Source organism: Echinops telfairi, unplaced genomic scaffold (assembly GCF_000313985.2).
Source record: "Echinops telfairi isolate 266 unplaced genomic scaffold, ASM31398v2 ScPeMD7_21;HRSCAF=78, whole genome shotgun sequence".
Classification (NCBI taxonomy): Eukaryota; Metazoa; Chordata; class Mammalia; order Afrosoricida; family Tenrecidae; genus Echinops; species Echinops telfairi.
This window is the reverse complement of record NW_022103918.1, coordinates 7626587-7640826: the sequence shown is the minus strand read 5'-3', so window position 1 is coordinate 7640826 and position 14240 is coordinate 7626587. Positions and strand designations below refer to the sequence as shown.

The 14240-nt window shown below is 37.9% G+C and overlaps 1 protein-coding gene across 1 annotated transcript in view; it reads right to left on the bottom strand.

Moving 5' to 3' along the window:
* The window catches only part of LOC101658515 (solute carrier organic anion transporter family member 1B1), a 67199-nt gene that overhangs the window by 42425 nt on the left and 10534 nt on the right, over positions 1–14240 (bottom strand). The window contains exons 3-4 of the mRNA XM_004713806.4: positions 8712–8853; positions 3804–3936 (exon numbers count right to left, since the gene is read on the bottom strand). Of these exons, the coding sequence (XP_004713863.2) occupies positions 3804–3936; positions 8712–8853 (275 nt within the window). The remainder of the gene's footprint in view (positions 1–3803; positions 3937–8711; positions 8854–14240) is intronic.

The window sequence follows — 14240 nt, the reverse complement described above, 5'->3', positions numbered from 1 at the left end:
ATCTCAGACGCCCGAACTGTTAGAACAAAGTGTTTTTGTGTTGAGGGAGTACCGTTGAGAGCCCACTGTCCATCTGTTTCCTTAATACTAAACCTATAAATATATGTACATAGATCTATTTCATATATAAATATATACATATATTTACATGTGTATATGACTATATTTAGATCTCTATAAATGCCATTTGCCTCCTAGTTCTTTCCTCTATTTCCTTTTACTTTCCTGTTGTCCCACTATCATGTTCAGCCTACATTTGGGTTTCAGGAATTCCTCTTGGTTACATTGTCCTTGATCCAGCCCGGCCAGACCTCCTACACCCTCCTTGCCACTGGTTTCGGATCACTTGTTGTTCCCTTGTCCCTGGGTTTGTTAACACCACTTCCTTTCCCCCCACCTCCCCTTCTCCCATGTCCCCCCGGAACTGTCATCATTGTTCTCTCTTCTGGCTTGCTTATCCCGCCTATCCCTTCCAGATAGACAATGCATATACATTTTCTATAGCACATTTGAGATAATAGAGTCCTTAGGTCATTTCATACCCTTGCCGCCAAATATATATAAAATATAAGGATCTTAATATTCAAGATCCTGGGTTGACACAATAAAAAAAAGTCAGCTTGACTTGGCAGTGAAGATAAGTGAATTGGAGAATATTTTATAATGAAAATGACATGTGCTATGAAACTTAGGAGATGAATAAGAATTCAGTTGGTAGGTAAAGTATGAAATACTGCAAAACATAATATTCAAAGCTATGATATAACATGGCACATTTGGAGACACGCAAATAGTTCAGTAGGACTGAATTGTGGTCCTCAATTGTGGGCACAATCAAAGATAAATGTAGGAAGATAGTCAAGGACAAAATCAGTGAGTAGATTGTAAATGTTAATCAGTTTGTATATTAATTCTAGGCCAATGACTTTCAATCTTTTTGGCAGTGACCAACAGTAAAATATATTTTTCATTATAGTCAAAATAGACACTACACTGCACATTTAAACTAAAAGAACTCACAGCTGTAGAGTGGATTCTGACTCATATGACTCTATTGGACAGAATAAAATTGCCTTTGTAGATTTCTGAGGCTGTAGGTTTCTCAGACTGTTATTAAAGGAAGCAGAAAAGACTCTTCTTTCTCCCACAAAAGCACTAGTGGGTTCAAACTGCTGACTTTATGGTGAGCGGTCCCACTATGTAACCCACTAGGCTACCAGGGCTCCATCCACATACCCAGGCATTTACAAATATATGTACAACTAAAGCAAAGGTTTTGCACAACCACATTTATCTCATATACATTTTACATTATTCTTTTCCATTTTATTCTGTTCTATTCAAATTTGTAGTATTTATTTATTTATGCTTAACTTTTGGCCACCATCATTTGGAACAATTTATTGAACAATTTTGTTCAGCATTTGGAGTTTGAATTGCACTGCTTTAGGAAATTTTAAGTTTGAATCAGGAGTAAAATAATTAGCATTGTGCTCCAAAATGAATATTGTATTTTACAAAATGAATATTGTATTATGAGTTTAGAGTTGAGATTTGAATCAAGAAATTCATGCCAGAAATAATGAAAGCCTAAAGTAGGTTAAGACTCTCACTCTACACTCTCTCACTACCACCGTATCACTTCTGACTCATAGCAACCCTTCAGGACCAGGTAGAACTGCATGTGTGGGGTTCTTAGACTGTAACTCTTTAGGGGGGAAAAACCTCCTCATTCTACCCAGAAAAGGCTGCTGGTTTCGAACTGAGTCCAACTTGAAGTCATTAGGCCACCATGGCTTCCCTAAGTTAGGCTAGTGGAGATTCTAACAGGAGAGCAAGAACACTTTGACAGACAGGTAGATGGAAGAGTAAGCCGGATTTGGTGATCATTTGTGTTAAGTGAAGGAAGGGTCTCTAGGATGAGACCTTTCACTTTACTTTGAGCAGCTAAAGGAACATTTACCAAAAGAGAAAATATACAACACTTGAGGAACTTGTTTCGACAAAATGATAAGTTCACTTTTGAATATATGAATGAAAAATGCACATGAAATGTTAGATTGGAAAGTTCCAAAGGTGTGTATTTATATAGAGGTTGTGAGTGTAGGATAAAGTTACGTATATAGGGGATAATTGCACTTACACCATGTGTTTCATAAAGACCACGTAGAATGAAAATGATGCATATGATAAAGACATATGTTTAATACAAATCAAAAGATAATAATATATTGAAACAAGTACTCAGAAGGAGAAAGTACTCATGAAGGTCAAATACTTTTTTAAACATGAATTAATATCATGACCAAAAGGTATGATTATTGTATTTGGCAATGAAGAAGCAATTGATGTCTTTGACAGAAACAGCTAATGTTTTATCAGTATCTTTTCTTCTCTCCTTTCGTAATAACAGAAGGCAGAAATTTTAGCTGGGAACAAAATAGCCTGAAATCAAGTATAATTTATGCAATGTCTTTTATATCTAGGTTTTGAGATGTAACACTAACTTCTGGCCAATGTGAAATCAGTAGGAGTGTTATGCTTCTGGAAATACTTTTTAAGCCTCAGCATTTTCCAAAACCCTCTGGTTCTTATTATTCTTTTTATCTTCCCTTTTTCTCCTTTTTGTATGGAGATATTGTAATGAACAGTATTTCCATAATTTGGGCCATGAGGTTGAAGCTATAGATGGCAGAGTAGTAAGATAAAGAGAAGCTGCCTTAGGCTGGCTACATTAACTTTTACCTGCAATATAAGTTCTACTTTCTTTATCATTGCCTGGATAGTTCACACTGTTAATTGCTGAACTACTATCCAAAATGTTGGCAGTTCAAACACAGAAGTGCCTCAGAGACAGGCTTAGGAATCTGCATCCAAAGGTAACAGGCTTGAAAATCTTTGGGAGCAGTTTATGGGCCCACTATGAATTGGAATCAAATCTATGGTAATGAACAACAACCAATTCATTTAAGGCATGGATATTTTAGATTTTCTTTCGTTAGCATCATAACTACATAGTGACTTTAGGGAATTAACTACAGTGGAGTTCAGTTTGGAAAAATAATACTGCAGGGGGTTTAGAGGTGGTCTTAACAAGTGAAATAAAATCTTATAGACAATAAATGTATAAATTACACAGACACAAGTAGTACATTACTGTCCTCTGAAACTGTGTACACTGTTTAGTGTTATCCATATATCAAAGTCTATAAAACTATAGCCTGCAAAACAAAAAATTAATATTTACATAGAAAATGTATCTCATTTTACAATATATTATGTGGAGTCTCATTCTCAAAAGGTGACTGCCTGTGTTAAAGAAAACAACTAAAATTGTACTACTCATTTACATGTGATTGGTATTAACAGTAGAAAACCAGTTAACATACTCTTAAACATATGTATTGAAATCATGGACTCAATTGTATACCTTAAAAGTATATATTGCAATCTTGCCTCCTTGTACCTGTGACTGTGATCTTGTATGTAAATAGGGTTTTCTTTTGTCATGTGAATTAGGTCAAACCCACATATAATAGGCTCTGAATCTACTCACCTTTGACTTGTAAGAAGACTAGATTAGACACACATGGGAACAGGAAGGCCGTGATGGAGATAAAGGAATCTTACAAGGATTGCTGGTAGCTACTAGAAGAGGAAACGTACAGAATGGGACCATCCCCTAGAGACATTCCTTGAACTCAGATTCTAGCCTCCTAACTGTGAGAAAATAAATTCTGTTCGTTAACATCACCACTTTTGGTATTTGTGTTATGTTAGCACTAGGCAACTAAGACACTTACTGTCCCATGAAGAAGTGTGGCAAAGCTGTCAAAATACTTCCAGTTCCCATGATGATGCAACCTATTCCAATTAATCGTGGTCTGTGTAGCTTGGAGCCAAAGTAACTTACAAACACAATCACAAGCAAATTTCCTAGAAGGAAACAGAAGTTATATTATATGATACGTTTTAGCAACATTGAGTACAATTTTATGTCCAGTGGCCACGCATCTCAGAATGAATGCAAATAAGACACAATACATAGTCCCACATCCCATGCCTTTAAGTCAGTTTGGACTTCTACTGACCCAATAGGGCAGAGTAAAGCCTTATCTTTCTCCTGCAGAGCCACCGAGAAGTCAAACTACTGACCCCACTCATAACCCACTACACCACCTGGGCTCCACAATACCTGGCTCCTTCCTTCAAGGGTCAAGTAATTATAGATGGTGAAACTCACCTACATTAAAGCGCTCATTGCGAAGTTCTTTGACACTCATAGTAGTAGACAACACCTTTAGATTAAAATTAAATTACTTGGCAACGTGGATGAAATACCATTTTATTGTGAAATTTTAAGTTGACTCGATTTTATTAAAAAAAAGAAAAGGCATGAAGAAATCCTGTTGAACTAAAAATGGTATTTATTCAGGCATTTATTCACTCACTCCTATGAAAAAGCCCATCATGAATCTGTCATGGGGTTAGGGGTCAGAACTAAACCAAACAAACAAATGATTGAGCATTAAGAATAACAATAACAAAAACTAAACCTAAATAATAAAAATAAGAAAACTGGCACTTCGTCCTCAAGGAATTTAAGTGCCAATGATAAAAATCGATAAGTGGATACTAGTAGTATTAAACCCCAGACAGGGATGGTTACATCCTGAAGGATGCTTCCCTCCTACAACTAGGAGTTTTCAGAAAGTATCCTGGAGGAGAGGAGATTTGAGATTTGATGTTGGCCATAAATCATCTAGATTAAAAAGGGCAAGGAGCTCATTTCAAGTGGACACTGATCCACCTGGAGCTACATGCATAATGCTGAACAGAGGACCAAGAATTACTGAACATTTGATGGAAAGAAAGCACCCAGCCCAAAAGAGGGAAATTAATGAACTGAACCGAAAATTTCACAGGGCACCTTGAGAATACAAAGTAAAATATTATAATGAAATATGCAAAGCCTTAGAACCATGCAACCAAAAAAGGAAAACATGCTGAGCATATCTGAAACGGAAAGAATTCAACAAAATTCAACCGTCAAGTTGCAATATTAAGAGATTCTATGTGGTCAAGTATTGAATGATTCAGGCAGCATCAAAAGAAGATGAAAAGGATACACTGCATCTGAAAGAACTAGTCAACAGTCCACCATTGCAGGAGGTCGCACATGAGCAAGAACCAATGGTACTAAAGGAAGAATTTCAAACGGCTCTGAAAGCATTAGCCCAAATTAGTGCTCCAGGAATCGATGGAATGCCAATTAAAATGATTTAACAAGCTGGTGAAACACTGGAAGCACTCATCTACTACATGAAATTTAGAAGACAGCTAGTGGGCCAACTGAGGGGAAGAGAACCATATTTCTAGAAGTATGATCCAAAAGAGAGCTCAAGTTATAGAACACTATCATTGATATCACATGCAAGTAAAATTTTGCTGAAGATCATCCAACAATGATTGCAGCAGTACATTGATAGGAAGCTGCCAAAGGTGCAGGTCAGAATCAGAAGAAATATAGAACAAGGGGCAACATTGGTAATGTCACGTGGATCTTGGCTGAAAGCAGAAAAAACAAGAAGGATGCTCACTTGTGTTTCATTGACAATGCAAAGGCACTCAACTGTGTGGCTCCGAGCAACTAAGGATAGCCTTGAGAAGAATGTGAATTACAGAACATGTCATGGTGCTCATGAGGAACTTACACATGGATCAAGAGGCAGTGATGCAAACAGAACAAGGGAATACTGCATGGTTTCAAACCAGGAAAGGTGTGCAACAGGGTTGTGTCATTTTACCATAATTTTTCAATCTGTATGCTGAATAAATCATCAGAGAAACTGGACGATAAGAAGAAGAATGTGGCATCAAGATTGGAGGAAGGCTTCTATCTTTGCAGATGACACAACCTTGCTTGCTGAAAGTGAGGATGGCGTGAAGCACTTGCTGATGAAGGTCAAGACTTGTAACCTTCAATATGGATTTCAACACAATGTAAAGAAGGTTAATATCTTCAAAACAGGACCAATAGGTAACATTAAAATGAATGGAGAAAATACTGATGTCAATGATTTCGTCTTGCTTGGATCCACAATCATTGCTCATGGAAGCAGCAGTCTGGAGATCAAAAGGCATGTTGCATTGGGTAAATCTGCTGAACAAGACCTCTTTAAAGTGCTGAAAAGCAAGGATGTTACTTTAAGGACTAAAGTGCACCTGATCCAAAGTATAGTTTTTTCAGTTGCCTCATATATATCTGAAACCTGGACAATGAATAAGGAAAACCAAAAGAGAATTTTAAAATGCAACAAACATGTACTTATAGAAATTTGAGCATGTAGAAATTTCAACACAGATGATGGCATAAGAGAATATGGTGGGAACACACCAATAAATTAAAAAGTTAAGAAATAAATAATAGAAAAAAAGCAATCATAAACGAGATCAGTGTTACTGGTCAGATAGAGATCAGTGGAGGTCCAAGACTATGGCCCTTAGTCCTTATTGGCTGGACATGGGTCCATAAGGGGAACATTGACCCTAAAGAGGTATTCACACTTTAGAACAAGCAACCACGTGAGAGCACAAGGACAGCATTTACGCCAACGAAAGCTCAGAAGGGTTCTGAAGGGAGGAGTGGAAGCAGACAGCACAGGGAGGAAGTGGTACAAGTGCTGTCTCACTGAGGGATGGCACTCTGTGACAGCAACCAAATGGGCCTGAGGGGTTGAGTGTAAAAGTGAAGATGTGCTGTGTGTATCTTCCCCCAGCTCATAGAAAATTTAAAAATTTAATAATCACTTACATAAAAAATTTGAAAACAAGGGACACAAACCACAAATTAAAACCAAAAAAAATCTCCTAAGGGTATGGATGGTCTAAGTTTTCAGATGAAAATTTCCATATTGGTCACATAGAAATAATGTAAAAAGGACAGTTCTAGTTAGAGGTTCCTAAAGTTTCCAAAATTTAGGGATAAAGCAAAGAAACATATGAGTGAATGAGAAACATACAGGTAATGGTTTTGCCTGTGATAAAGATGTTATGAAAGAGTGGATAAATGTTTAAAATGTTCTGAAGAAAACAGTTCTTGATCTCTTTTTTTATATCCAACAAATTACCACTTGACCATGACAGTAAAATAAATTTGTGTTCAAACAAACAAGGGTGTAGGAAATATGACATCTGCTCGATTGTTTTTGAAAAAAAAGGACAGAAAGAAAGAAAGTTATGGAAGACGTACACCAGAAAAATAGCCAAGAGCCCTGAGCTCACACATTTCAGGAGACAGCGGGAACCATGGAAAGCAATAAAACTTATACTGGTATCCAAGCAATTGCTGTAAAATAGAGACCACCTTTGACAAAAGAAAGCGATATCTAGTGAAGTAAGTTATAGAGAAAGTGACACGCTAGCACTTTTATTCTAGAGAGCTGGAATAAAACCTCAAAATGAAAGATGAGGGAGGTGAGCATATCATTTATTCAAATTATGAAAAGTCAGAATTCATAAGGAAAAATGTATATTAGATGATTAAATTAAATATTCAAACAAAAACACCAAACTCACTGCCATTGAGTCAATTGTGACCCGTAGTGACCACACAGGGAAGGGTGGAACTGCCCCGTGGGTTTCTGAGGCTGTGCCTCCCACGGAGAAAGACTAGCTAAATGAAATGAGATCAAAGTAAACTTGTAGAAAATATCTGTGGTCTATAAACAGATATTATGTTTTGTCCTTGTGAATCATTTAAAAGTGGAAGTGGCAGAGAAGTGGGAAAAATAACAACTACCAATTTATAAAATCAGGGAAAATATTTATATAAATCATTGCTCCTTGTGCACATAAATGAAATGTATATAATACTACAGAAAAGTTCACTTTTGTTGCAAAGGATGTCCAAGTGAAGCAGTGCTTAAGCACTAGGCTGCTAACCGAAAGGCTGGTGGCTAGTTCAGGCCACCACTGGCAGTCGGTTGTAGCTGTTTGCTTCGATAAAGATTTACTGTCTTTGAAATGCTATGGCTGTGAGCCGGCTGTACTCTTCCCTATGGGATCACTGTGAGTTGGAAAATGATTCAATTTTGGTAATGTTGAGATATCCAAATTAAATTGTAGACCACAGAGCAATATTTTTAAAGTTCTGAAAAAAGCAAGAAAAGAGAATATTGACCCTCAATTCTATAAACAGTTAAACAATAGAAATCTAATATAGGTTGTGTGTAAGTTGCTTCTCCTTCTTTGAATGGCATATACTGTATCGTAGTCTTCTCTCTTCCAAGCTTTTCCCACACCAGGGCTACTGGGGACTAGAAAGGTAAATCTCACAGGTCTGACTTCACATGCAGAGTTTGTATAGATTTATTTTTCATCCTTACCACTTTTATTATTAACATTTGGAGAATATATATATATACTATTCTCCAAATATATATATATATATTGATAGATATTGCTGAAAAGGGCTATCTTGGACATTACATTTTTAAGAGTATCCCTGGGCTGTACCTACTAAAGGCCAGCAGTACTCCCCACCCCCTACTTGTGACAACAAAAAATATATCCTGATATTGCCATATTGTCCTGATAAGCCAAGTGTGGGTGTAGATTCAGTCCTATTGAGAAGGTGTTGAGAAGCTGTGGTATAGAGCATATTTGAACAGTTTATTTATCTCTACAATGAAAAACGAAGTAAAAATTACCAATTTCAAAGCTTCCATCAATCAATCCAGCAACAGAAGAAGGTATATCAAATCTCCTTTCTATTTGAGTAATGGAACTTTTCATAATGATTCCACCTAGTGCTTTAGCGACAAAGCTGAATGATAGGGCCATGAAGAACACCTACGGGGAAAAGTCAAAGTAAAAGAGAAGAAGGGTTAATCAAAGGGCTTCATAAAGTTTACATGTACGTGGAATTTAATAGCTTTTCTTCTTTCAGTACATTCTTTTCATTTTCAAAAGCATAACCAACTTTATCTTATACTAATGTATACTTCTTAGGCCATTTAATCCTAATATCACTCTACTGATAAAGTATCACTTTGTGACTTGGTTACATCATCAGACTATTAGAGCAGTATAATCAAGGATGGCAATTTATAATTAACGTCATTAACTGATTTCCAAGAAAGTCATAATGGTTTCAGACAGTTAAGATACAAAGTTATTCTTTATTCATAAGTGTAGGCTGGAAGGGAAGTCGCTAGACATTCTCAAAGGGAGGATTTCCAGCAAGTCAGCTGAAAACAGCAACTTGGATGAGGCAAAAGGAAGTTCTACCAGTGTAACCCACTGTACTACCAGGGCCCCTAGATACACTGCAGGTAGTCAATCGTGCCATGTTTGCTGAAGTAGAGGACCGGTGCATTTGAAGGAGACCCTTGGCGAGATGGATTGCAACAGTAGATACAACAATGAACTCCAACATGCTGGGAACTCTGAGGATAACACAGGACATGGCAGTGTTTCATTCTATCTATGCTACATAAGGCGTCCATGAGTCAGAGACCAGCAGCTATTGTCTTTGTGCCTCATATTGCAGTGCCTGATACTGTATATTAAATTTTTCTTCATTTTTAATGTTTATAGAATTTCATTTTAATTGATATATAATTTTAATTGCATTGGAGAGCCTTTAGTTTTATTTTTACCTTTTTTTTTTCATTTAATAGATACATTTAGTCAATTCGCCTTTTGGCACTGAAAGCTTTGAAATTATTTCTCCAATCTCATTGCTTACTATTTAATTACTTATTATGTGTTAATGGTTTTCTCCTTTTCATCCTTAGGTTTTCTGTTTATGAGAATAATGATGAGGAAGGTAGCAAGCACTTACACCATATTACGTATGCCAAACACATGACATTAATTCAGTTAGCGCTCTCACCCCAGTGAGGTGGATTGTATTACCAATCATTTGATATATGTGGAAATTAAGGTCCAGAGAAGTTGTACCTTGGCCAGGCCCACAGCCAGATTTTGAATGCAGGGAGTTTCACTGTAGAATAGACTGCCCTTTAATTACTGCGTTTTAATTCCTCTCCTTTGGTTTATTGTTATGGATGCAGCATGGAAGCACTCACTGGTCTGTGATGAGCAACCTGGAAGACCAACTGACTGGAGGAATCCACATTCGCCCATTCCAAAGGAAGATGACCCACCAGAATGTGGAACCCACCAAACAGTATCGTATATCCCTTGCAAGTAATTTTTTTTTTGCTGAAGATAATTCAAAAATGGGTGCAGCAGTGCACTGACATGGAGGTCCCAGAAATTCAAGCTGATTTCTGAAGAGGATATGGAACAAGGAATATCTTTGCGGATGTCAGATGGGTTTTGATGGAAACAGATTCCATCCAGAGAGCTGTTTGCCTGTGTGTTGTTGGCTGTTCAGTGGTATTCAATTGTATGCAGCATCATCACAGATTGTGAATAACCGAATTGTGCTCATGTAAAACCTGTCTATCAAACAGGATGTGAGTCATTCAAACAGGTACAGTTCACAGATAAAAGGATATGATGGCTTTCTCAGAACTTAAAAATAAATGACCGAGGAATGCAGAAACTAAAAACCTCCAATGATAAAGCACTACAAGACCAATACAGATAGTCAGAGACTTTAAGATAGGGAGATTTCACAACACAACATCAGATAGACTTTAAAATGCTAGCCAGACGGAGACAACAGGCATTGACATAACAAGCATGCATGACAGGCCAGCCAGACATACGGCTCTCAGTGGCAGTATTAGGGCAAGAATTTGGACACATGAAGCAAAGAAAGAGAAAGGGCTTTGAAATCAGACAACCCGAATGCACTTTTGACCCTTTGATTTTTAGCTTAAAAGAGTGATAGAAACGTTCAAAATTCACTAAACTTCAGCTTCCTTCTGTATGAGGACCATAAATACTATCTAACACAGAGTGGTTCTAAGGTTCAGGGGAAATTGTGTTTATGAATGTTTGTAAATGCATGGAACACAGATGGCATTTAAAAGGTCACTATTGATTTATACTTCTCCCTTCTTCTCATGAATATAAGACTTGTTTCTGAAACTTTGCACGTTTAAGTGTATGCCAACTGTTTCCAGTACTGAAAGAGCAGGACGCATGTTGAATGCCAAAGCGCTCCCTTCTGCTTCTGTGTGACACAGAACCGCGGAGTGAGTAACATGTGAATTGGAGAACAGGGAGTGAAAAATAAAGCACGTGGCAGGTGCATACTGATGCATAATTTGGGTGGTAGATATTCATCCAAAAGATCTAATTTCTATTTTTATCAATTTTATGTTTAAAAAATATTTTCTTCTCTGTACATCTTCATTTAAAAAAATAAGTTTGCATTATATCAATTTTAATACATTCAGAAGGAATCTTACATATTTATGTTTTATTCTTTTCTTCCTCATTTCCCCGTTTTGACTCATTTTTGTCTTTCTTTTTATTATCGAGTGATTGTTGTTCTGCGTTTCCATTGCATTGGCTCAGACTCATGGCACTCCATGTGCAACAGGAGGGGTATTGCCAGGTTCGGGATCGTTTTTATAACTGATGGCTAGTGTGCAGGAGCTCATTGCTGGGCTACCATGTAGTTAGAATATTTTCAACCTAAGGGTATGCAACTTCTGGCACTCTATTGAACAATATTCTGCTGTGATCCAGAAGGTTTTCAATGGCTACTTCTCAGAGTAGATTTATAGGCCTTTCTTTCTAGTCTGACTTTTTGTGGAATCACCCGAAGTCTGTCTACCAGGGTTGACTCTGCTGGCATTTGAAATACCGGTGGCATGCTTTCCAGCTCCATAGCAGTGAACAAGTCACCACAGTATGATAAAACAACAGATAGGCAGCAAATTGTCTCATTTTATGAATATTGCCAGTTGCTTTGTCCAAATCCATATCCTATGGCTAGCTTCTTTGTCATTTCTTACAGCCCTAGTGCTGTAGTGGATGATGGGTTGGGTATACTAACCACTGGTCAGCAGTTCGAAATCACCAACTCCTTTGAAGGAGCAGGGTGAGGTTTCCTACTCTTTAATGATTGACAGTCTCGGAAGCCCCCAGAGGTAGTTCTGCCCCCCATGCTAGAGGGTCACTGTAAGTCAGAATTGACTTGATGTCAGTGAGCTTGTGATTTTTAATTGTTTTATTATTTTTTTAACTTGCAATGTATTTGCATGCTTTCTTATTTGATTCACATCAGTTGATTATTACATATTAATAGTAATGACTGCTAGCCTTTGGTAATATCTTAGCAACTGTCTATGTAATTACCATGAGTTGCTTAAAAACTTAATATTTTCTGTCATAAGCTGTTTGCTTATGATTTGCTTATATTGTCCATTTAGTTTAATATTTGGAAATATTCTAGAGATTCAAAATGGAGACTTTATATAATTTTTAAATCATTTACTAGTCACTGTTCTTTAAAAGGGTCAGAAAAAGCTTTGAGCAAACAGAGACATTTGCCCTTTAAATCTTCATGAGCCTGTTTTAGTTATACCTTTGCCTCTTGGGCCCCATACTTCTTGTATTGATCTTGGCTCGCCTCTTCAGTTATGGTGTCTCTTATCTGATTATAATACTACTTGGCTATTAAGTTAGTTTGATTCGTTCAATAGAGTTGTATATGCTCGGTAGCCTGTGGCCGCCAGTGTCTTCCACATTAATGACCTGTTATCAGCAGCAACTGTTTCCCAGAAATAAAATCAGAGTAGCTCAAAAAGCCTGCTCTACAGAGCCACCGAGAAAAGGAGGCTAAGGCTGACTAGGCTTGGACCCTCCCTTCCCCCGGCATTTGCGTCAACACTCTGCCATGCTGGATTATCAGCTCCTCCTGCAAGGCAGTGGATTTTTTTAACACGACTCTTCTAGTCATAGCCTCTGTCGTTCCCACCAAGTGACCTTTGTTTTCCCAGTGGGTCTGGATAAGAAGGCGGAGGAAGAAACTGATTGTATTAAGTGATTCCATTGTGAACGATGGCTCACAGAGTCAACTGTGATCGCTGGGTAGAAAATGAATCATCTCAAAAGAGGAATGGGGTGGTGGGGTGGTGGATTTTACTACCAGCACCAAATAGCCAGCAGTGCTTTGGACCCACAGCTTCCTGCACATTGAACTTCTCTGATCCAGGAGGCAGCTTTGACACCCAAGGAGTAGTAGAGGGGCAGCAACAGCAAGACCAGGGGTCAGAGCGTGAGACAGAGCTGTAGGCTTCACAGCCCCCCGAGAAACTAAGTGGGAGTGCTTTGGGCAGGATGCTGTCTTGTGGAGTGGGCCCCTGTGAGCACGGAATTGAGGGGCCTGGGTTTGCTGACCCCCAGAGTTGAAGCTGAGTCCTGTGAGTTCAGGCTTATAGCATCTGGGCTTTCATAACCCCTTGGCTTTGATTATCAACCCTAAGAGAGCATTATAACGTTGTACAAGGAGGGCAGAGCTGTCAGGCTAAGATTGAAGGCCAAAAGGAGGCCCTCCTGAAGAGAAAACATGCTCTTGACCAAACATCTGTACCCTGAGCATTTCTTTATTTCTTTTCCATTGGCATGCAATTCACAGATCACAAGATTCAATAGATCGGTCCTATTAAGAAAAGTTGTGCAATCATCACCACAATCAATTTTTTAACATTTTATTTTTTCTTGTGGTTATTGTTGTTGGTTCCCCATTTACCCCCAACATCTCCTGCCATGTCCTTAAGTAATTATTAATCCAGTTACTGTCTCTAGAGATTTACCTGTTCTGGATTTTAGAAATATATACAGAAAATACACAGCACCCCCCCAAAAAAAAATACAAAACAAAACCCAATAACAATGACAACACAAAACAGAAAAAAACCTCAATAGAAAAGAATGCAGAAAATATTAAAAACTGGAACAAATTTAAAATAGGTCAAAGGGGAGATCAAATGATTAGATGTTACATTTTAGTCTAACTGCGGGGGTCATAATGAAGTTTACAATGCTCCCTGTCTGATAGCAAGGCTATGGTCAGAAATAATTCACCAAAGACAATCTGAGTGGGGACCCTGAAAATGGATTTTGGGCTTCTACTTTCATCCATAGCCTTCTGGGGAATTTCATAACTGAATTGTACCCTGCTACCTTCCTTAATAAACCCCGTAATTGTGAACATTGCCTGTGAGTTCTGTGTGACCACTGCATGAATTATTGAACCTAGCTGAAGATGTGTGCTGTGAGAGGGACGGCTGGTCTTAGAACAGGGCAAA